This window comes from Cannabis sativa, chromosome 1 (assembly GCF_029168945.1).
Source record: "Cannabis sativa cultivar Pink pepper isolate KNU-18-1 chromosome 1, ASM2916894v1, whole genome shotgun sequence".
Taxonomy (NCBI): Eukaryota; Viridiplantae; Streptophyta; class Magnoliopsida; order Rosales; family Cannabaceae; genus Cannabis; species Cannabis sativa.
Window position 1 is genome coordinate 53,079,326 of NC_083601.1, and position 24,398 is coordinate 53,103,723.

General features: G+C 36.7%; 3 protein-coding genes across 3 annotated transcripts in view; 2 read left to right on the forward strand and 1 right to left on the reverse strand.

Annotated features, from left to right (window-relative positions):
- Nucleotides 1–24,398, forward strand: part of LOC115706622 (factor of DNA methylation 3) — an 89,696-nt gene that overhangs the window by 40,485 nt on the left and 24,813 nt on the right. The window lies entirely within an intron of this gene.
- Nucleotides 9,874–12,587, reverse strand: LOC133029940 (uncharacterized). The gene is made up of 9 exons (XM_061101931.1): nt 12,336–12,587; nt 12,109–12,246; nt 11,405–11,871; nt 11,236–11,320; nt 11,025–11,120; nt 10,812–10,910; nt 10,579–10,722; nt 10,320–10,496; nt 9,874–10,161 (listed from the first exon to the last, which is right to left on the reverse strand). Exons 1-9 carry the CDS (start codon nt 12,585–12,587, stop codon nt 9,874–9,876), a joined length of 1,746 nt encoding a protein of 581 aa, XP_060957914.1.
- LOC115704766 (uncharacterized) lies at nt 21,261–23,456 on the forward strand. Its single transcript, XM_061101853.1, has 5 exons — nt 21,261–21,424; nt 21,519–21,573; nt 21,692–22,486; nt 22,599–22,736; nt 22,838–23,456. Exons 1-3 carry the CDS (start codon nt 21,327–21,329, stop codon nt 22,184–22,186), a joined length of 648 nt encoding a protein of 215 aa, XP_060957836.1. The 5' UTR covers nt 21,261–21,326; the 3' UTR covers nt 22,187–22,486; nt 22,599–22,736; nt 22,838–23,456.

Below are 24,398 nucleotides of genomic sequence, written 5' to 3' on the forward strand. Positions count from 1 at the left end.
CTCACGGGTGCTATGTGGTGCAGGTAAAGGCAAAGAAAAGCTAGATCAACCATGAGGTGACAGTCTTCTCCAGCAATGTACATATTGACCTCACTGGCCTGCGTGCCGAGTTGCCAGGAGTTGTTTTGGACTGGTTGTATCTGCTGTGTATTTTGATTTTTTTATATTAAAATGGTTGTCGTATATATTTTTTTTAGCAAAACTTTTTATAACAGGGATTCCCGGAACACACTTTTTATGCCGTTATAATGTCCGTTTTTAGTGTTTTATTATAGTCAAGTTTTTAATATTATCACAGTTTTTAATAATTAATTATTCTATTAGTATTAAACTAGTTTATAAAATCACACACGTGGCGTCCCTATAGATTAGGGCGTTACAAACAACAATACATAATTTACTTTTTTTTTATATATATTATCTGTAACGTCCCCGCTTCAAGCCTCCATTGGGCCCTTACACCCATGGAATGAATGGCTCTTATACACGAGTACGTCACTCTGGCTGCTTCCTGGATTGATGACTGACCCTACAGACCAACACGAGTGTTTTCAGCGTGCTTTGTCCTCACTCACACGCATCCTGGGAAAACTTCCCAGGAGGTCACCCATCCTTGAAATTGCTCCCAAGCCAAGCACGCTTAACTGTGGAGTTCTTTCGAGATGGGCTACCGAAAAACAAGATGCACCTTGTTGATATAGGTAGTACCAATCAATCCATTTAAGCTCTCTTCAACTGTGTAGTCCCATACCTACACAGTCTTAGAATCATCCCACTTGACCTTCCCCAGGCGGTGTGGGACTGCACAGCTTACCCGCTATTTCCCCTTACGGATCACGGGACTACTGACTGTCACAATCACCCCCCCTTACGGGGTCCGACGTCCTCGTCGACCACACTTCCGGCTGGGTCAAGGCTCTGATACCATTTGTAACGTCCCCGCTTCAAGCCTCCATTGGGCCCTTACACCCATGGAATGAATGGCTCTTATACACGAGTACGTCACTCTGGCTGCTTCCCGGATTGATGACTGACCCTACAGACCAACACGAGTGTTTTCAGCGTGCTTTGTCCTCACTCCCACGCATCCTAGGAAAACTTCCCAGGAGGTCACCCATCCTTGAAATTGCTCCCAAGCCAAGCACGCTTAACTGTGGAGTTCTTTCGAGATGGGCTACCGAAAAACAAGATGCACCTTGTTGATATTGGTAGTACCAATCAATCCATTTAAGCTCTCTTCAACTGTGTAGTCCCATACCTACACAGTCTTAGAATCATCCCACTTGACCTTCCCCAGGCGGTGTGGGACTGCACAGCTTACCCGCTATTTCCCCTTACGGATCACGGGACTACTGACTGTCACAATACTGTGACAGTCAGTAGTCCCGTGATCCGTAAGGGGAAACACCGGGTAAGCTGTGCAATCCCACACCGCCTGGGAAGGTCAAGTGGGATGATTCTGAGACTGTGTAGGTATGGGACTACACAGTTGAAGAGAGCTTAAATGGATTGATTGGTACTACCTATGTCAACAAGGTGCATCTTGTTTTTCGGTAGCCCATCACGAAAGAACTCCACGCTAAGCGTGCTTGACTTGGGAGCAATTTCAGATGGGTGACCTCCCGGGAAGTTTTCTCGGAAGCGTGCGAGTGAGGACAAAGCACGCTGGAAACAATCGTGTTGGTCTGTAGGGCCAGTCATCAGTCCATGAAGCAGCTAGAGTGACGTACTCGTGTATAAGAGCCATTCATTCCGTGGGTGTAAGGGCCCAATGGAGGCTTGAAGCGGGGACGTTACAAATGGTATCAGAGCCTTGACCCAGCCGGAAGTGTGGTCGACGAGGACGTCGGACCCCGTAAGGGGGGGGGTGACTGTGACAGTCAGTAGTCCCGTGATCCGTAAGGGGAAACACCGGGTAAGCTGTGCAATCCCACACCGCCTGGGGAAGGTCAAGTGGGATGATTCTGAGACTGTGTAGGTATGGGACTACACAGTTGAAGAGAGCTTAAATGGATTGATTGGTACTACCTATGTCAACAAGGTGCATCTTGTTTTTCGGTAGCCCATCACGAAAGAACTCCACAGTTAAGCGTGCTTGACTTGGGAGCAATTTCAGGATGGGTGACCTCCTGGGAAGTTTTCTCAGGAAGCGTGCGAGTGAGGACAAAGCACGCTGGAAACAATCGTGTTGGTCTGTAGGGCCAGTCATCAGTCCATGAAGCAGCTAGAGTGACGTACTCGTGTATAAGAGCCATTATTTCGTGGGTGTAAGGGCCCAATGGAGGCTTGAAGCGGGGACGTTACATTATCCCTATACATACGTCTACAGATAGGGAGTGAGTTTTCTAGGAAAGAAAACAATACTAAATTGAGAGGTGAAGGAGTAAGGAGAGGTAGAGGGGTATATATAGTACTTGTGGATGTGATTGTTGAGTGTAGTCTTGTCAAATATTACAAAATAATAATTAATATAACCCTAGGTACGGCTAAAGGTGGTATAACCCCAAGACAAATTTGATTTTGTCAATCCCTTGAAAAACGTAATTTGAACAAACCCAACCCCCTATTAACTTTTCCTTGGAAGACGTAATTCCAACCAACGAAATTATCGATTATGTTGTGGTTTGGTTGATTGTGGTTAGAAAAAATTTCTCTTTTATTATTATTATTATTAAAAAACTGAAATAATGAGCTATTCACATATTCTCACTTTAATAATTTTAAAATATATTAATTCAGTGCTTGTACGTTTTTTTTTTTTTTTGCCAATTACTTTTTTATTTATTATTTGTATATGACTCATGACATATATAGTAAAAATATATATTTTTTAATAATAATAATAAACTTGTCAAACATTCTCTTTTTTTTTAATTTTTTTTTAAAATATTTTAGTCTTTTTCTTTTTTTTTTATATATTTTGTTAATAAATAAAGAATATTTAAATTTAAATAAAATTTAATGTATGAAACAACTGAACAAGTTACTACTTTTAAATTTTTTATATTTAAAATTAGAAAATTAAATAATGAAACAACTGAACAAGTTACTACTTTTAAATTTTTTATATTTAAAATTAGAAAATTAAATAAAAAATAAACTTATTTTTATAAAACTATTTTAATAAGTTACATTTAAAACATTATATGAGTTACATTTAAAAAAAAAAAAAGTAACTTCAGGGTATCTTAAATAATATAATAACATAATATAGCTTAAAAATATAAAAAAGTAACAAAAAAATACTTTTAATATTATTCTTCATTTTATGTTTCTCACATATTAAAATGAGTACATACTGTTATGAATACAATAGTAGTTTGAGACAACAAGTGACTGTAGTAATAAAGTCTGGAGAATAGTGACTCTGGTACGCTTCAAGATGAAATGAGTACATACTGTGCCACAACGGGCCCGTAAACACCGCAAGTCACATTGTGAGTAGTACGAATGGTTGAGTGTCACTCAGTACAACCCCAGGTCGAACTGGATTCGGTGAGTTTGTTGGGAGAGTAGTGATTCCGGTACCCCAAAGCTAACTTGAGTACATATGGTGTGCCACCGGGCCCGTAAACACTGCAAGTCACATTGTGAGTCGTACGAATGATTGAGTGTCACTAAGTACAACCCGAGGTCGAACTGGATTCGGTGAGTTCGTTGGGAGAGTAGTGATTCCGGTACCCCAAAGCGAACTGGACTACATACTGTGCCACAACGGGCCCGTAAACACCGCAAGTCACATTGTGAGTCGTACGAATGGTTGAGTGTCACTCAGTGCAACCCGAGGTCGAACTGGATTCGGTGAGTTTGTTGGGAGAGTAGTGATTCTGATACCCCAAAGCTAACTTGAGTACATATTGTGTGTCACCGGGCCCGTAAACACCGCAAGTCACATTGTGAGTCGTACGAATGATTGAGTGTCACTTAGTACAACCCGAGGTCGAACTGGATTCGGTGAGTTCGTTGGGAGAGTAGTGATTCCGGTACCCCAAAGCGAACTGGACTACATACTGTGCCACAACGGGCCCGTAAACACCGCAAGTCACATTGTGAGTCGTACGAATGGTTGAGTGTCACTCAGTACAACCCGAGGTCGAACTGGATTCGGTGAGTTTGTTGGGAGAGTAGTGATTCCGATACCCCAAAGCTAACTTGAGTACATATTGTGTGTCACCGGGCCCGTAAACACCGCAAGTCACATTGTGAGTCGTACGAATGATTGAGTGTCACTCAGTACAACCCGAGGTCGAACTGGATTCGGTGAGTTCGTTGGGAGAGTAGTGATTCCGGTACCCCAAAGCGAACTGGACTACATACTGTGCCACAACGGGCCCGTAAACACCGCAAGTCACATTGTGAGTCGTACGAATGATTGAGTGTCACTCAGTACAACCCGTGGTCGAACTGGATTCGGTGAGTTCGTTGGGAGAGTAGTGATTCCGGTACCCCAAAGCGAACTTGAGTACATACTGTGCCACAACGGGCCCGTAAACACCGCAAGTCACATTGTGAGTAGTACGAATGGTTGAGTGTCACTCAGTACAACCCCAGGTCGAACTGGATTCGGTGAGTTCGTTGGGAGAGTAGTGATTCCGGTACCCCAAAGCTAACTTGAGTACATATTGTGTGTCACCGGGCCCGTAAACACCGCAAGTCACATTGTGAGTCGTACGAATGATTGAGTGTCACTCAGTACAACCCGAGGTCAAACTGGATTCGGTGAGTTCGTTGGGAGAGTAGTGATTCCGGTACCCCAAAGCTAACTTGAGTACATATTGTGTGTCACCGGGCCAGTAAACACCGCAAGTCACATTGTGAGTCGTACGAATGATTGAGTGTCACTCAGTACAACCCCAGGTCGAACTGGATTCGGTGAGTTCGTTGGGAGAGTAGTGATTCCGGTACCCCAAAGCTAACTTGAGTACATATGGTGTGCCACCGGGCCCGTAAACACCGTAAGTCACATTGTGAGTCGTACGAATGATTGAGTGTCACTCAGTACAACCCGAGGTCGAACTGGATTCGGTGAGTTCGTTGGGAGAGTAGTGATTCCGGTACCCCAAAGCGAACTGGACTACATACTGTGCCACAACGGGCCCGTAAACACCGCAAGTCACATTATGAGTCGTACGAATGGTTGAGTGTCACTCAGTACAACCCGAGGTCGAACTGGATTCGGTGAGTTTGTTGGGAGAGTAGTGATTCCGATACCCCAAAGCTAACTTGAGTACATATTGTGTGTCACCGGGCCCGTAAACATCGCAAGTCACATTGTGAGTCGTACGAGTGATTGAGTGTCACTCAGTACAACCCGAGGTCGAACTGGATTCGGTGAGTTCGTTGGGAGAGTAGTGATTCCGGTACCCCAAAGCGAACTGGATTACATACTGTGCCACAACGGGCCCGTAAACACCGCAAGTCACATTGTGAGTCGTACGAATGGTTGAGTGTCACTCAGTACAACCCGAGGTCGAACTGGATTCGGTGAGTTTGTTGGGAGAGTAGTGATTCCGATACCCCAAAGCTAACTTGAGTACATATTGTGTGTCACCGGGCCCGTAAACACCGCAAGTCACATTGTGAGTCATACGAATGATTGAGTGTCACTCAGTACAACCCGAGGTCGAACTGGATTCGGTGAGTTCGTTGGGAGAGTAGTGATTCCGGTACCCCAAAGCGAACTGGACTACATACTGTGCCACAACGGGCCCGTAAACACCGCAAGTCACATTGTGAGTCGTACGAATGATTGAGTGTCACTCAGTACAACCCGTGGTCGAACTGGATTCGGTGAGTTCGTTGGGAGAGTAGTGATTCCGGTACCCCAAAGCGAACTTGAGTACATACTGTGCCACAACGGGCCCGTAAACACCGCAAGTCACATTGTGAGTAGTACGAATGGTTGAGTGTCACTCAGTACAACCCCAGATCGAACTGGATTCGGTGAGTTCGTTGGGAGAGTAGTGATTCCGGTACCCCAAAGCTAACTTGAGTACATATTGTGTGTCACCGGGCCCGTAAACACCGCAAGTCACATTGTGAGTCGTACGAATGATTGAGTGTCACTCAGTACAACCCGAGGTCGAACTGGATTCGGTGAGTTCGTTGGGAGAATAGTGATTCCGGTACCCCAAAGCTAACTTGAGTACATATTGTGTGTCACCGGGCCCGTAAACACCGCAAGTCACATTGTGAGTCGTACGAATGATTGAGTGTCACTCAGTACAACCCGAGGTCGAACTGGATTCGGTGAGTTCGTTGGGAGAGTAGTGATTTCGGTACCCCAAAGCGAACTGGACTACATACTGTGCCACAACGGGCCCGTAAACACCGCAAGTCACATTGTGAGTCGTACGAATGATTGAGTGTCACTCAGTACAACCCGAGGTCGAACTGGATTCGGTGAGTTCGTTGGGAGAGTAGTGATTCCGGTACCCCAAAGCGAACTGGACTACATACTGTGCCACAACGGGCCCGTAAACACCGCAAGTCACATTGTGAGTCGTACGAATGGTTGAGTGTCACTCAGTACAACTCGTGGTCGAACTGGATTCGGTGAGTTCGTTGGGAGAGTAGTGATTCCGGTACCCCAAAGCGAACTGGACTACATACTGTGCCACAACGGGCCCGTAAACACCGCAAGTCACATTGTGAGTCGTACGAATGGTTGAGTGTCACTCAGTACAACCCGTGGTCGAACTGGATTCGGTGAGTTCGTTGGGAGAGTAGTGATTCCGGTACCCCAAAGCGAACTTGAGTACATACTGTGCCACAACGGGCCCGTAAACACCGCAAGTCACATTGTGAGTAGTACGAATGGTTGAGTGTCACTCAGTACAACCCCAGGTCGAACTGGATTCGGTGAGTTTGTTGGGAGAGTAGTGATTCCGGTACCCCAAAGCTAACTTGAGTACATATTGTGTGTCACCGGGCCCGTAAACACCGCAAGTCACATTGTGAGTCGTACGAATGATTGAGTGTCACTCAGTACAACCCGAGGTCGAACTGGATTCGGTGAGTTTGTTGGGAGAGTAGTGATTCCGGTACCCCAAAGCGAACTTGAGTACATACTGTGTGTCACCGGGCCCGTAAACACCGCAAGTCACATTGTGAGTCGTACGAATGGTTGAGTGTCACTCAGTACAACCCGAGGCCGAACTGGATTCGGTGAGTTTGTTGGGAGAGTAGTGATTCCGGTACCCCAAAGCTAACTTGAGTACATATTGTGTGTCAACGGGCCCGTAAACACCGCAAGTCACATTGTGAGTCATACGAATGATTGAGTGTCACTCAGTACAACCCGAGGTCGAACTGGATTCGGTGAGTTTGTTGGGAGAGTAGTGATTCCGGTACCCCAAAGCGAACTTGAGTACATACTGTGTGTCACCGGGCCCGTAAACACCGCAAGTCACATTGTGAGTCGTACGAATGGTTGAGTGTCACTCAGTACAACCCCAGGTCGAACTGGATTCGGTGAGTTCGTTGGGAGAGTAGTGATTCCGGTACCCCAACACTTGACCCCGTATAAATGATATTTCAGCTTATGTTCGTTTGGAGAGTATGGACTCCGGTATGGTCAACATTTATAATAATTAACATACATGTTGTCATATGATTAAAAGAAATAAACATACAAATTGCAAACTCAATTAATACAGAAAAAGTATTGCATAGTCTGTTTATTAATTTTGGCCAACATGTGTATTTGGACATAACATAAAATATAAGAAAGTTCATACAATTCCATTAAACCAAACTAAACCGGCTGTATATGTGGTTTATTCATGTGGGGAGAAATATTTATGTGTTGTACTTTTAACTGTTCATAGAGTTAACATAAAATATTATTTTAATTTGATTGGACTGCTTGTGATTGACACTACTTTTTTGTATATAAGTATAGTGCACCAAAGACTTTGAAGCAAATATTTGAGAGGCAGCACAAAATATGCTCCCCAATTTTAATATACTTTCTAACGTTTTCAAAGAAATTCGGTTTCCCCCCTAAATTTATTTTCACAACCTATTTCCACCATAAGGTCGAGGGAAACACTCCTTTTCAAGCCTCACTAACACCCTAATTTGGTTTGTTAAAAAAAAAACATGGTGGCTGGTTCTGGAGAGGACCCCTACGGGTTCGAGAGGGATTTCCCTTCATGGAAAAATTCACTTGGGGGACACCCCCATTGCTACTGTGGTGATCTAGCTTATGTTTGGACTTCTAGCAGTAGAGCAAATCCGGGTCGTCGCTTCTTTGGATGTCCGCACTATGTAAGACTTCGAACGCCTTAATAATATTTTAAACTAGACTTTGTAAATATGGTGATGTACTTATTTTAAATTCAAGAGAACAACGAAAGTCGAGGATGTGATTACTTTTGTTGGATCGATCAAGCTCATCCTAAAAAACCTGCAGACACTACTCTCGGTTTGCGAAACCAAGTAAGGAGTTTAGAGAAAGAGAAGATGCACCATGAAAACATTATTAAAAAATTATATTTCATTATATTTATTTGCCTCTTCATAATTTGCCAACTTTTATTTCGTTAGAGATATTGTATGTGGTATGATGTTTATTTTATGTTTTTTAAGGACGTAATTCAAAGGAAAGGTAGGCATTTAAGTTGGTTCTATTAAAAATTTCTTAATTACTATTTCGTCATTGATTGTGAATGTCAATATGTGCGTAGTACAGTAATTAATCTAGTGTGAAATACTAGGATTTAAAGATAAATATCGGTAATTTTCACAATATAATCCAAAAAGTGTCATAATAACTTAGTCAATATTGTTGTGTTTCACTAATTTGCATTTTAAAAATACTTCAACTTTTTTTTTCAAAGTTTAATGTTTAATAGATTGCTACCATTTTCAAACGTTGATGTTCAATACATTGCATTTTTGAAAAACAGTAACCTTTATTTATTTTGGTAGCTTTTAATTGCATTATTTAGAAATGGTGAAATTGTGTGAACGCCAGAGTTATTATGTCTCATTACTGTACTGTACTTTAACTATGTGTTTAATGTTGAATAGATTGGTACCATTGTTTATAATTTTTAATATGTTGGAGGTATCCATATAATTGTTGTAAAGGTTGATGTTCTATACACTGCATTTTTGGAAAACAGTTTTTTTTTATAGCCTTTAATTACATTATTTAGAAGTGGTAAAATTGTTACAAAGGAAATTGTGTGACAGAGTTATTATTTCTCATAATTGTACTGTACTTACTCTTTTTGATCCAAATTTATGTCCAAGGCCAGAATTAATGCCTTCGTACATAAGTGTAGGTATTTTTATTATTTTGGACATAATTGGAGTAAAATTGGTCAATTTCATTTTGAAAATAATGTACTTCACTATCCAAAACCTAACAGTACTGGCAAAATATAACAACAGTAATAATATTCACAATAATAATGGGAAAGTACATAAGTATAAGTATTTTTATTATTTTGGCTATGGACATCATTGGACTAAAACAGATAGTGCGAAAAAGAATGTAAAATTGGTTAGTTTGATTTTCAGAATAATGTACTTCACATATTGTTATGGTAAAAAAAAATCCAAAACCTAATAGTAATGGCAAAGTATAACAACCGAAATAATATTCACAATAATAGTAATAATGACATACAATAATAATAATCAGTTCCACCAAATTCTAAAAACTACCACAAGTCTTACCCTATAGTAAATTATAAAATCACCAACATTAGTGCAATTCCAAATCACCTAACAGTAGTATGATGCAAGTATATAACATGACTGACTAAATATAATTTACGACCTAAAACCTAACTTTTGTAACCATTGTACTGAACATAGTAAATATATAAATAAAGTAACTTTTGTAACCATTGTAATATACTACTTGTTACTTATGGCCAAATTTCTTTTAGAATGACGTGTTTTCGGGGACTTGCTCTTGCCAGTCCACATGTTTTCGGACCTGGCCTTCGCTGTGCTGAATCGGGGGTCTCGAGGAGACCTTGATGGACTACGTAATGGTATAGTTGTAGATGTTGATGGAAGAACTTTGGTTTTGCTCAATCCAAATTGCTTCTTAACTCCCTCCATTACAGCATGTTTAGCCTTGTTACTCTCGTGGGTGACAATTTTCCCAACACAATCCAGTCTGGCTTCAATAGGATCAAACTGCATTGTACATTAGGAAACCAATTCAGTAATACACATGACAACCAAATCCATAGAAACAAATCCATCAAAAAATAGATTGACAACTCAATTTTCACAATATAAACAGTTAGTTAACTGGATGAAAACTTAAACTAAAGAAATCAACATTACATTACCTCTTCCAATATTTCATTTTCCTCGAACAGTGATTCCATGTACTTCATTACAAACATTCCACAATCGTGGCCATTTTGTTGTTGTGGGTAGTCCTTGCTTGAAGAAATAATTACAAACTCGCTGAAATTCAGGTCTCCTGGCTTGACAGGGGCAAACAATTGGTCCAAAGTCTGGAGCTGCAAAAAAATTAAAACAATCACAGTTGAGATTAGTGCAATTACACTAATAAAACGGCAAACCGTGTACACACGTGCATACCATCTCTACGCAGGTGCTCCGACGTGACCTCTTATGCATTGCAGAAGACAACGAGTCCCTAATTTCCACTGTTGTATTAACCATGCTCACATTCGCCGCAAACCAGTGCGGAGCACTATCGGTATCCAGTAGGGGTACCACCATCTGCGACAAAGTAAAACAAACAACGTCATTGGAAAATTGAACTACACACATTTGATTCAACACAAAAGTTTCAAGAAAATGCAAATTACAGTGTGACATAAACTCAAATCTGCATCGTAATAAAGAGTGGACCACTCTTGCTCCTTCGCCATCCTCTCCACAGTCATCGTTCTTCCAAGTAACTTGCTCTGCACAATAAGCACACATAATAGATTACATTTTAAATAAAAACATAGATTTAACAGAGTTTACAGCACAAATACAAAAGATTCATGTCCACTTTTAAATATCAAATTTCATACCGAAATTCTGGTGGGCATAAACCAAGTTCTCTTACTTCCAATGCCGTTGCGCTTCTTCTCTCGAAAATTCATGATTTGAGCAAAGCAATCAATGACCTGACATTTACACAAACAATATCCGTTATGTTGTCATTCATACAATTTGTAAATGGCATTAACTAAAATAATGAACTACAAATTTCAAAGCACCCAAATGCCAACTTCTACGTACACTGTTTGATATATCGGTCTCCGGTTTCATGCATTTGAAATACCTCCGCTCGACCTCAACCTTCCCAAAATGGGCTAACACTTCACTGAAATACCAAACAAATAATCAACAACGAAACGAATGTACTAATATCAACTACGTACACAGTAATCATGACACATGAGATTACCTCGGATCATTGGCGCTAGAGAAAATGTAACGGAACAACTCGTACTGTTGATTTGAGTAACCCTTCTTCACAGTGAACGGACCAATCACCTTCCCTCCGCATTCTTTGAATCTTTCGAACGCAGCATCATCAAAATCATCCTTCACTGTCTGCTCAACTTCCTCTTTTACAATAGCGGGGAGATCTTCTCCCCAAAAGTTCATAACCTCAAACGAATCATCAGAAACAACCACCTTAGTTGGAACAACGACCTTCTCTTCTGATAGATTAAGTGAAGGGACACTCTCTACATCATCAACATCCTCTTCCAATTGATCCTTCGTCCCTTCACCATCCTTTTCCTCGACACCCACGTCATCCTTCTTCTCGGTCTCCCCGTTGAACGAAAGCGAGCGCTGAACTTTGCTCGTCTCAGGTATCTCCAACACTTCTTTCATAGTCCCCTTCCCAAGGTAAGTGGAGAGTACCTTCGCAATGCTCTTTTGCGCTGCTCACCTTCAAATCAAGCCGAAGACCTCATCTTTCAACTCACACAGCCTTTGTATATTGCGTCATTTGTGGGTTGCCCAACAGCAGCGGATTCAAAACTTGGCAGTAACACATACGTGTTAGTCAACTTCACTGCTTAGTACACCAAAAAAACTAGTTAGCATATCTCTCAAATAAAATTCTAACGCATTAGAAAATTGAAGTACTAAATGTACCTTTCCACTTGTGTGACCACCCTGGTCTCGAATCCACTTGTACACTGACTTGCAGTGTTTTGTGGTCCAAAAGTCAATTGGAGCCACAGTTCGGTCCACGTGAGTAGCAGTCCAGTCTACGTGCGTCAAATATACAAGCTGCCACCAAACAAAAGTGCATACATATATTACCACACCAGTACACGAGAGAATAAAATTACTACCATCACAATAATTCGAAAACTTACCTGTAAAAATATCGTGCAACCTGAGACATTTTTGGTGTTCTTCGTCTTGTACCGGTGTAGAGAGCTCATTAGATATCGATATCCCATAGCCGCCCAATTCTTCTTCTTAATTGACCTTATGTCAACTAAAGAATGCATGTAGCTAGTGCCGACCTCGGTACCATTCTTCTCAAGAAGAACACGCTCCAATACGTACAAGGAGAAACTTAATGAGAAACAGGTAGTCACTGTCGCTGGTTTCCCTGAGCTCATTCTCTAGCAAAGTCAGGGAATACCTATAGTCCTTGGCCTTGAAGAGGACGTCAAACTCAACTGTGTCACGCTCACTTTCGGTTGCCACGGGTTCTCCGCCATCCCGATTCCCATGACATCCTCAAACAGCTTGGAGGATAGTTGGATTGTTCTTCCAAATATCTCCAGCCGAGAAGTGGTTGGATCCACGTGATCGATCAGCCAACTAACTATCTTAGCGTCTATGTACGGGGCATCCTCCCTTAAAAATGTTGAGAAACCGCCATTTCTCACCATTTCTTTTTGAGCCTCGTTGAGCAGTGGGACTATTCTCCCCAAACGCTCGAATGAGCAACGACCAGAAACTTGAACGTCCCCCACACCTTCGTTGTTGTCAATCCCTGGCTCATCAGATAATGTCTCCTTCACCTTCTTCCCTTTCCCTCTACCACCAACCTTGGAGGGGGAAGCCTCGACTTCGTATGCAGCCCAATTGTCAATCTCTTCATCGCTAAGAAGCTTGAATTGCTCCTTAAAACTACGAAGCACCTGCAATATTAAGACTCGATTATTAACAAAAGTACGCTAAATCAAAGATAAAAAATAAAAGATCCATAACACAGTCCAAGTCACTCACATCTGCTTTAGGTTTCTCTTTGTGTGCATCAGCATAAGCATAGAAATTGGCTTGGCTGCATCAATTAAATAAAGGAATGGAATTATAAATATTATTTTCAAAACCAAAAAATATTACCACTAAAATAACTGCCACAAATAACTCACTAGTACTTCGCCCAAGCTTCCTTCGGATCCTTCTTCTTTATCTCTGCTGCATCCTTTTTGTCTGCAGCAGCCCCCCTCTTCCGTTTAAATACCATTTTATAAACCTATTACACAAGACAAAATAACTTAAATTAACAAACATTCAAAACACTAAAATATTGGAAGACAAAGACTTTGAATAATTCATGCAATTGTCTAACATTTCAGTGTATTCATGACATCCCGACACTTAATTTTCTATATGTGTACAATAACAGGTAAGCATCTCTTCCCATATAACATAATTTCATAATATGTATTACATGGAAACTGTTAAGTACAATGTACCAATATGCCTAAATAATGGATTCTGTAAATTGTTAGTTTTGTTATAATTCTAATTTCCCAAAAGGAAAATTCAAATAAGATTAAAATTCAATTAAAAGCAATGTCAATTTCCCAAAATCGAGTGGGTTGTACCAAACCAACAACTCCCATCGATTTGGAACAAAAAAACCGCAGTACGAGCAGTTCACAAACAATTAATAAAATAAACAAGTAATAATAACAATAAAAATCACTCATCTTGTTGCAAAATAGTCTCCCTTTGCTTCCAAGTTATCACATTTTCCTAAGATAATTTACTATTACAATACCATCCCAGCAAAGTCAGTTATACAGTATTCACTTTTAACATACAATGATGCCAACATATGTAATATAAAATATAGAAACAATTATATTAAGATTTTATTGTAGGCATCTCAGTGTAGATGCAGAAGGAACATGAAAATATACACTGAGAAGAATAAATAATAAGGATCTACCACAATTTTTTAAACTTATTTTCTATCCCTTCCACATTTTTTCCCTATACCTAACATAGTCAAAAACTCCATAATTCTTCAAAGGAGAATGCAACTAATGTTTTACTTGCTAACTAGAGTACTTACTAATGTCTTATTACACTTCCTCAAGTATGAACATTAAGCTTTGATGGGGTTGCAAAATGGGACTTCTAAACCTTGTCCACTTCTATATTACTTTACAAAATAGCTTTCTTTTGATACTATTTTATAAGATGAATTCTATCTGCATAAGTGAAAAAATTTCGAAAGGGTTTTAATTTCATAAGGTCTCAAAAATGTACGAAAATTTTATTTTCTATAGTACAAATATCTTTACAAAATTTAAAACATATATTTTTTTAAATTATTCTTATCCGAATTTTTAATAGTACTCCTAATTTATCTGTGTTAAGTTTTTAATTCAATACACAACTTGTTTGGTTTGATAATATCTCCTATTTCTATTAGGATATTTAAATTGTATGACATTATGCTCATTACCAATAAGTTTAGTGCCTCTAAAATTGGTACCATACTTAAAAATACTTGATGTTTCATATTTTATCCCAAAAACAAGAAAGAAAGCAAAATCAGTTACATAATGATAAGATCACTAAAACAATATCCAACCTAATATTATAGAACTTGTGAATTATATTTTTGGGGTGTTGCTCAAAAACATATGATACATTTATATCTTTAGTCTTCACCGTACACATAACTGAAAAAGATAACATCTTTTTCTCTAATACAACTATTTTTATTTTATTGGGTTCAGATTTTTAAATTGAAATGAGTTTTGTCATATTGCTCAAAAAATCTCCATTTATCCAATCCCCAAATATTTAAAATCCAACCAAATCAACTAACACATTCCAAAAATACATACATCAAAATACCCAAATCAAAACCCCTAAATTATAGTACAATGCAACTAATTCAATTTAAACAATGCAACTCTTTATTGCATTGTACTCAATCAAAATACCAAATCACATATTCATAAATAACTAAAACAAAAAACTCATAACACACAGTACATTCCACACTAAGAACCACAACACATGCACGGGGGGAGACAGAGAAAGAAATGCAAACTCCCTTAAACACAGAACCAGAGACAGAGAGATAGAGAGAGGGAGAAACACAAATACCTCCACAAAGATATGCAAACTCCCTTCACCACCTCACCCTCCACACCTGAGACAAAATGAAACTATTAAGTACACGAAAATGGAAAAACACCACATTCCCTTCAAAAATATATTTTTTTTTCTGTCAATAAGAAAATGTATGTAAAGTAGAACGGAGTAATGTATAACTCACCGTCGACACCCCCCTCTAACAACTCCAACAATGGCACTTCGAGTAATGTACACCACAGTCACCACAATGTACAATACGGGTTTTACTACCTCAAACGAAAATAGAAAATGGAAAAACAAAATGGAAAATGAAAAGAAAATGGAAGAGGAAGAACTTTGCCCTAGCAGAGATGAAAATGAAAAAATGAATGACAAATAGAACAATAAAAGAAAATGAAAGTGAAGAAGTGGAGGAGTGGAGGAGTACGACGGTTGATTAGACTTGATTGATGGATGGATGTCACTTTTCACTTTTCCATTTTTAATAAATTTAAATTTCAAAAAAAGTAACCGGTAGCCATTTTTTCATACCTAATTACCCCTACATGAACCCCAACCGTTGGATCAAATTAACTACCCATCAAACGGTTACAGTACATCACGGATTGAAATCCGTGTCCGTACAGTAACGGGACGAAATCCGGTCCCTATATATATAAGTCATAAATGAATAGTATTTAAGGTAGAATAGTAAAAGAAGAAAATATAATAATAATAATTTTTTATCTAAAAGTATTTGGAGTGATTTTATAATTATGTTTTTACCTATAGATTTTTTATCTAAATAAAAATATTTGGAGTGATTTTAGAGTATCATGTCACTACTTTATATTGTGCTTTATAGATATATAGATTCTAAAATGTATCAATTAGAAAACACTCCAGAACCACTATGACTCTAAGCATGTGGTTAGAATTACTATTTATTAATTTATAAAATAATAAAATAAATATAGACCAAGAAAAATTGGTACAGCAAGAAAAAAAGAAATATATTTAAAATTTTTCATTACTTTTAAACTATAGAAATTATAAGTATAGTCTGTAGACATTAATGAATCCATATATATATAATACATAAAAAAAATATAAAGTAGTTACAACTGAAACACATAAAATAAAAAAATGTCATAGTATATATTTAATATTTATGTGCTCTAATTGACGATATCATTAAATAATTTCAATGTATTTTAAATTATCAATAAATAAATATTACTGATAAATATATACCTTCATGGTTAGTTTTATATTGAGTCTATCAAGAAGAAGCTTCTAAATTCTAATACATGTACTTCTATGATTTATGAATTAAAATAAGAAATCCTAAAATAATAATATAGCACTTGAATTATATGCACTTGAGTTAAAAAGAGAATAATATGAGATATTTTTTTTAAGAAAAAAGTAATAGTAAGTTGAATTATTATAGACATTTTTAAAAAACACCAAAAATAAATAAATACTCTTGTTGTTTGTTGTGTGCGATTGAGTGATTAATTTTTTTAAAAAATAATATTTGAATATAAAAATTAATAAGCTATATGTATCAGATTTTGGGAAAAAAAAATTGAAAAATGATTTTTTTATTAAGGAAAATAAATTTTGGTACGTTTATTTTAAATTTTTTTAATAAAATATTAGGAAAAATAATAAAATAAAATTTAAAATTATAAAAATGAGAGAATTAAGGAGAGAATAGAAAAAACTATTTAGAGTGATTTAAGGCTGCCATGTCACCGCTTAATACTTCTCCTTTATATATATACTAGTAAACATCTCACGCTTCGCGGCGGATATATAAAATATTTTAAATTATATATAAAAAATAAATTATGTATTTTAATTTATAATAATTACTTAACTTTACTATTAAAAAATTTGTGACATAAATACTTAAAATATTAAATTTATTGCTAATAAATAACATAAATCCTCATTTATGGTTTAATTTTTATTTTGATGTGTGTGTTAAATTCTGAGTTTGAATTTTAATGTGTGTGTTTTTAATGTTTGAGTTTTAGTGTTTTACTGGGTTTCTAATGTTTGATTTTGTGTGTGATGGATTTCAAAAACCTTCAAGTAAAAATTCAATTCTCAAGTTCATATCTAAAGAATATATATGATAACTACAATAAAATATTCACAATGCATATATAACAAACTATACTTCTCAAATTATAACATAACTAATGATTAGAGGGCATGATTGAATAACATATATTAAGATTTATAGTTATAATATTAATATTTTTTATTAGAACATATAGCTAACTAACTACTAAAAATTTAATACACTTTTTTATTAAAAAATATAACTAATCGAAAATTAAAAAATTACATTAAATATCTATACATAATAAAATCATATTAAAAGATTTATTTTAAAATAACTAACAATTAATTTTGTTATTAGTTTGTAATTAAATATTTTTTTATAATAAAATATAATGTATATATGCTTAAAAAATATAATAAAAAGTCAACTAACACACTTCTAACATGTACATCTTTTCGATATATACAAAATAAAAAATTAATTCAAGGATTATAATAATATAAAATTGAAAATAAAAGAGTATGTGAAAAATATGTGTATCTTTTATTAGGTTTATATAGAAAATAAAATTCAGAATAAATTGATAAAAAAAAATAACAAAAATTAGTTATATTAATTTATGAGAATATTGCAACAAAATTTTTATTAGCACAATATTTCAAATTAACAATGGTAATTTTGGATGCAGTATTTTAATTTTTATGTATCAAATTTAAATTTTTTAATATCTTCTTATTGAAAATTCTATAAGATATAAATTTCCACGTGATATGTATTGATTAATTAGTTGGTAAGAACATGAAGTGAGTAAGAGTGAAGATGATTGTTGAAAAAAAAAATAATAATAATAAACTATGATTATGAGATTTAGAGAGATGTCACATACAAAAACTCATTTCACACTTTTTGGCAAAATATATAAATTAGAAAGAGAAACATTGCATACTATCTCTAGAGTTATAAATTGATTATATCACAAACAAACTTTTTTAGCCATAAATTAAATTGCCATAAACTATACATACACACAAAATTATATAATTGCATCAATTCAAAGATATATATCTCTTCAACTTTTTAGTAATTATTGCAACAACAATAACAATATTGTAATATACATGATTAATTATCTAAGAAAATAACTACATATAAAACCATCATAATTAATCTTATGAATAATATAACAATTACCTAATAATCACATAAATATGCATGATTAGTAATCTTGCTCTAGAGCACCAAATAAAGTGAGTAGGAGTTTTGTCAAAAAAAAAATAAATAAATAAAAGAAACGTGAGAGAGAGGTGGTTGCAAAAAAAAAGTGGGAGTTTTGTTAAATATGGTTAGGTTTAAGTTTAATTAGGATATAGTGGAGAGTTATTATATTTATATATAGATATTTTTTTAAAAAAATATATGATGATTTCAAAATAGAATATCAATATATATATATTTAGGGATAGGATTTGGTCCCGTTATGCTAAAATAGGGAATACAATCTCTGATTGTACTGTAGCTGTTGGATTGAATTGGGGCATGATCTAATGGCTGGGATTAAAGTAGGGGTATTTAGGGGGGGGGGAATGGTAACCGTTTTTTTTTTTTAAATTTTAATTAATTAATTTTTTAAAAACTGACACCGATTGACGTTTGACGTTTGACGTTTGATGTACGGGTGACAGTTACCAATTTTGAAAATACTCTAAATAGTGGGTTCGTGGGTTATTAGGGCACATTTCGTTCTTCTTCACACTTCTTCACATTTCGTTCTTCTTCTTCTTCACATTGCCTTCTTCTTCTTCTTCTTCACATTTCCTTCTTCTTCTTCTTCATAGTTTGTTGTAGTGATTAAAATTATTTTAAAGTTTGGGGGAGGAAACTGCAGTACGTTCGGAGTTACTGTACTTCGTTTTCTTGTTCTCCGGCTCCGTCTCCGACCTCGGTGTACAAGTAAGTTTCTCCGAATGTAGCAATTTTATTCTTCTTTTGCATGTTTGTTCGTTCTTTAGTTTGGGGATGTGAAAAATTGTCTAACATTGTTAAAGAAAGATTTAAACTTTTGTAAAGAGAAGTGTTGTTCTTCAACCGTGTATGTGCATTTAATTTTGTTTTTGTGTTCTATTTTTGGTTTATTGAGTAATTTTAATCCTTTGTACATGCATTAAATCTGCTTCGTGAACAAGGTTTGATTCTCAGATTTCTGAAAATCGAAGGTACATGTGTGTACCCTTTTTGTTTGTTTTTTTTTATTGTGAAAGTGTTTTGGATTAATTTATACCCTGTGTATTAGGGGTCTTTGTTCAGAGTGTGTTAGAGTTAGTTCATCACTGTAAGTGGTTGTTATTTTTCAGTTAGTTAAGATTGCATTTAATTTTTTTTGGTTATGGTGTGTAGTCATTATATAAAGTATTCTTCTATTGTACTCTGAATATATGCAATAATACTCAATATATTCAGTTATTGAAGATTGGATTTCATTCTCTGTTTTCACCATTGTCATTGCCATGATTCTTGAATCATGAACAGAAGGATTAACAATCCTAATACAGTGAAACAATTTTAACAAAAGAATGTAATGAAATAAAGAAAAGCTATGTAAACATTGGTAAGTACAGTGTTGCTGAAATATAATTGTTTTCGAAAATCAATTTTGTTTGGTAATTTGGTAATTTTATTGTGAAAGTATTTTGGATTCACGTGTTTGGTCATTTTGGTGTGTATTTATTTTACCCAAATGTTTTACCCTCGGCTGCCCTATATTGACCCAAATTTTTTTTTTGAAAGTAAGGAAAACAAGTGATGGCTGTCATGTGTTGAGTTAGGTAAAGAAACAATGGAATGTGATTTTTTTTGTTATCTGTTGGGTAGTGAGTGATTGTTGTAATTTAATTACAAGTTTTAGTTTGGATTTTCCTATTGTCATAAATTCGTTTGAAAAATTTGATTGTTTAGACATAAGATTCATGAGTTAATGAGATACAGTATTGATAAAAAATATGGCAGTTTTGGTTTTTTTTTGTGTAAATCAATTATCGGAGAATTTATTGAAATTCGTTATGACAGTTAGTAGTTAAGCATTGTTTTGTTAATTCTGATATTAAATGTTTTCGAACTTGTTTTGTTCTCTGTTCATTATGAATTAAGAGGTACAAGGTACCGAGATTGGTTAAGCATTGTTGAGTTTTTTTTTTGCTTTGGTCGTACAAAGAGAGGGAAACCCGTGATTATATTCATAGTACATGTCATTGACCCCTCTTGGCTCTGATCTTGATGATTTAAGTGTTAGCCAAAAAGGTTTAATTCGTGGCCAATTAAGTATTACAATTTCATGGATTTAGTAATTGTTGTTCAATTCAATCCATTTTGTGTGTAAAAAAACTTGGATTTTACCTCATTTAATTCTTGTTTGAGAATTTTTTTTATAAGCCCGTTTAGACCTATTTCACAAATATGGTTCTGCCAAATATGGTTCTGTTCATTATTGTGTATGGCAGTTGTTGGTTAAGTTTTGTTTTGTTCATTGTTTTGGTTGTGCAAGGTGTAGATTCTTTGGAGTAGTTCATCAATTGCTTGGAAGCAAACTTTTGTGTGTGTCAAACATCATATGTTTTTATCTGATGTGCATAGTGTGTTTGAAGTCTGAATTCTGGGAATGCTTTTTGTTTCGTATAATTTTTAAGTATTGGAAATCATTTAGTTGAAAAGAGTTTCACATCATTTTAATGTACTTTAATGTGTAACATGCAAGAAGCATGAAATGTGTGTTTGAAATCTGAATTTTTTCAATGCCGAATGGTTAAGTTGATTTTATGTGATTTTAGGTGATTACAATGCACGATTTTCATTGTGTTTTGGTCATTTTTTTTTTTATATAGTGTATTTGCTGAAATATGTAGTCCTTAACGTTTAAATTTGTTTATCTTTAATTTGGTTAGGTTCATCATACATGGCTGGGAAACGCAAAAGGAAAGGGGGAAATGAACCCGTAAAGAAGGATGTCACCCCCGAGCCGAACGATAATGCGGTTGCTTGGAGAAATTTCTTGTAAGTTTTGAATGATGGATAGTTGTTTACTCGTGTGAATGATGTTTAACATTTATTTTATTATATATTTGATTGAAATTATGTCCATATGTAGCAATGCGAACTACAAAGCCCTTCGAGCAGCTGAGAAGGGATTAACTGAGAAAGAGGTTTGATGTCACTCAATTTTTTTATGTCAATTGTCCGTAATTCATCGTAATTGTTTGACATACTTTAAGATTCTTTCCATGTACTCTGTAGTAGATGTAAGTTTGCCTCATATTACAGGCTACCGACAAATTGAAAGTGCAATATAAAGGTTTCACCGACGAGGAGAAGTCTGAGTGGAGAAGCTATGACCCTAACCCTACTCCCGCTAAGAAGGCAGTGCAAACAAGGGGGAGGAAACCAAAGGCAGCTGATGGCAAGGGGAAGAAAGTGGAGGTGGATGAGGAAGAGGTTGCTCCTGAAAGTGAAGAAGCATCTGTGTACGGTCGATGCTCCTTCAACCGTTTAATTAGGATTTGCAAGAACCTGAACCTAGAGCAGAAAGATGTAATCCAAAATGCTGGATTTGGATCATTCATCAGAGAGGATGCACCATACATTGACACCCGACTAGTGAGTTGGTTAATCAAACATGTTGACCCAACCACTAGCATACTGGATTTGTATGGGAGGAAAATTCACTTATCTGCCGCGATGTTCGGAGATGTTATGGGGGTGGACGACGGAGGGGATCCTGTAGTCACCGAGGGTGATAGTGACACTCGATATCTGTAGGAGATATTGAACGTTGTCGAGTACACCGTGTCGTTGACAGGGTTGGAGAAATCTTTGTTGGAATGCGTTGAGGCAGACATCCTATTTCTGATTAAAATTTCTTTGGTGGTCATAGGTACAGTCCTTGCACCAAAAACGGGCTGCGATATCACTTCGGGGTACTTGCACTCCCTTACGGTTACCAGGGACATTCGCCACAAGAACTGGGCAACTGCCGGGTTCAGGTATCTGATGAACTCAATTTTCAGATTCTGAAATAAGGCCACGAAGAATGTGTCTGGCTGCACCTTATTCCTCCAGGTACATTGATTTTGTTATCTTTCATTTATGTAAATGTGTTTATTAAGTTTATAATATAATATTGTGATTTATTAGTCGAATGTATTCCTAATACATTGTTTGTTTGTCACAGTTGGTGTACTTGACTCACGTGGAGTGGAACTTTGGATATGTCGACCGAACAGTGCTCCCCGTTGATTTTTGGGGTAGTAAACAATGTAAGTCCGCTTACAAATTTGTGAAAGACAATGGGGGTCCCAACAGCGACAAGGTACATCGAATTTTGGTTATAATGTGGTAATGTGATTTAATTTGATATTAATTATTTTGGGTTTGAAAAATTAAATTTGTTTAATTTGTTATGTTTAACAGATAACGCTCACTTCGAATCCCGTAATACTGCCCAACTACTACTCCGACTCGGAAGGAAGAAAGAGCAGTGACCACTTTGTCAGCTCTATCAACAAGTTGAAGGAGTACTTCTCCAATGAGCTAAAGTCTCAGTTGAGATCATTGTCTTTGAAATTTATGGACAAAGGAGAAGGTGTAGGTGGTATTGACCGAGAGTTGGAGGAGGATGCTGCTGCGGAAGTGGGGAAGAAGGCGGAGTGCAGCCAGGCCGTGGAGGAGTCCCCGTTGAAGTCCCCTGTCCGTTCGAAGACTAATGTTGTTGGTCTATCCGAGGAAAATGTGGTGGAATCTGTAAGTACGCCTTCACTATCTGCTACAAAATCTGTTGAAGATGAAGGTGCTGCACATAAGACCTTCGACGATGAGGACTTTGATATAGTCGAAGTGGCGTCTTTCTGGAATAAAGGCAAAGCCCTCGTCAAATCAAAGAAGACACAGTCGGAGAATCTGCCTTTAATTGAGGATGACTTCAACGATAAGGCCTACGAGCAATTTATTGAGTCGGGCAGAACTGTTGTCGGGCCTTTCAAGACGAAGGAAGCGATCCCCTGTAACCAATATGGGTTTTACAAGTTTGTTTTTAGCAACACATTAGATCCGGGGTAAGTAAATGTTATTTTTGTATTTCTCATTATCATATACTTGTAGAAATTTTTAATAACAGTTACATTGATTACAATTTAATCAGATATGTGCTTGCGAAATTTCGAAAGTTTGAAGTGGATAGGAGGTGCATGGCATCGTTGCGACCCTTGCGAGAAGTTGAGGGATCCGTAAGTGTCAAAGTAGTTACTAAATATGTATCATTTATTGTACATGTGTAAATCATATTTCATTTTGTTACAGATCATTGACTGTTTTTCTATACTAATGAACAAGTACGAACGTGATAGTCGATTAGCTGACCAACCTCGTGTTTGGTACATGCCCACTCGCATCTCGGTAATTGCTTTGCTGTACAACTTATTTTAAATTTTGTAATTCTTCAATTTGGTTGTAATTTCTGTTACTTGACAAGATGAACAATGCTTTTGCAGCAAAAAACTCTCAGTTCGTTTAATGTGAAGAGGATTGCGAAAGACCGGGAATGGTTAAAACTGTTTTACGAAGACAACTTCCAAAAATGCGTCAAGGTACTTCATCATATACACATGGTCGTTCTTAATTGTAATTTTGAAAACTGAGATATGTTAGCGATGCATATTGGTCATTGTAGTGTTGAATATCTATATGGTCTGTAATTTCAATTTATTTTTGACTTTATTGTTCCTCTATTCAATTGTAGATGTTTGTGCCGGTGTTGACTCTAGAAGGTGCACCACATTAGTTTGGTGCCGAAGTTAATATGAAGTCCAAGGTTGTCTCATTTCTGGACTCCCTACACACCGCAATGGATGAGAAGTATCGTGTGGACGCTACGAAAAAAATGGTAAAGTTGCAAAGTTTCATTGTTTGATGTGAACTCATTCTTCATTGAATCTAACTAATTGTATACGTTTGCAGTTGTCGACGTTGGACCTTT

Excerpts from the sequence above, each read along its gene's own strand:
- LOC133029940 (XM_061101931.1), bottom strand. The coding sequence starts at position 12,587 with ATGAGCTCAGGGAAACCAGCGACAGTGACTACCTGTTTCTCATTAAGT. Across the intron at positions 12,247-12,335 it reads GTTGCACGATATTTTTACAG|CTTGTATATTTGACGCACGT; the intron begins GTAAGTTTTCGA and ends GTTTGGTGGCAG. Across the intron at positions 10,911-11,024 it reads TTATGCCCACCAGAATTTCG|AGCAAGTTACTTGGAAGAAC; the intron begins GTATGAAATTTG and ends CTTATTGTGCAG.
- LOC115704766 (XM_061101853.1), top strand. The coding sequence starts at position 21,327 with ATGGCTGGGAAACGCAAAAGGAAAGGGGGAAATGAACCCGTAAAGAAG. Across the intron at positions 21,425-21,518 it reads GTTGCTTGGAGAAATTTCTT|CAATGCGAACTACAAAGCCC; the intron begins GTAAGTTTTGAA and ends GTCCATATGTAG. Across the intron at positions 21,574-21,691 it reads AGGGATTAACTGAGAAAGAG|GCTACCGACAAATTGAAAGT; the intron begins GTTTGATGTCAC and ends CTCATATTACAG.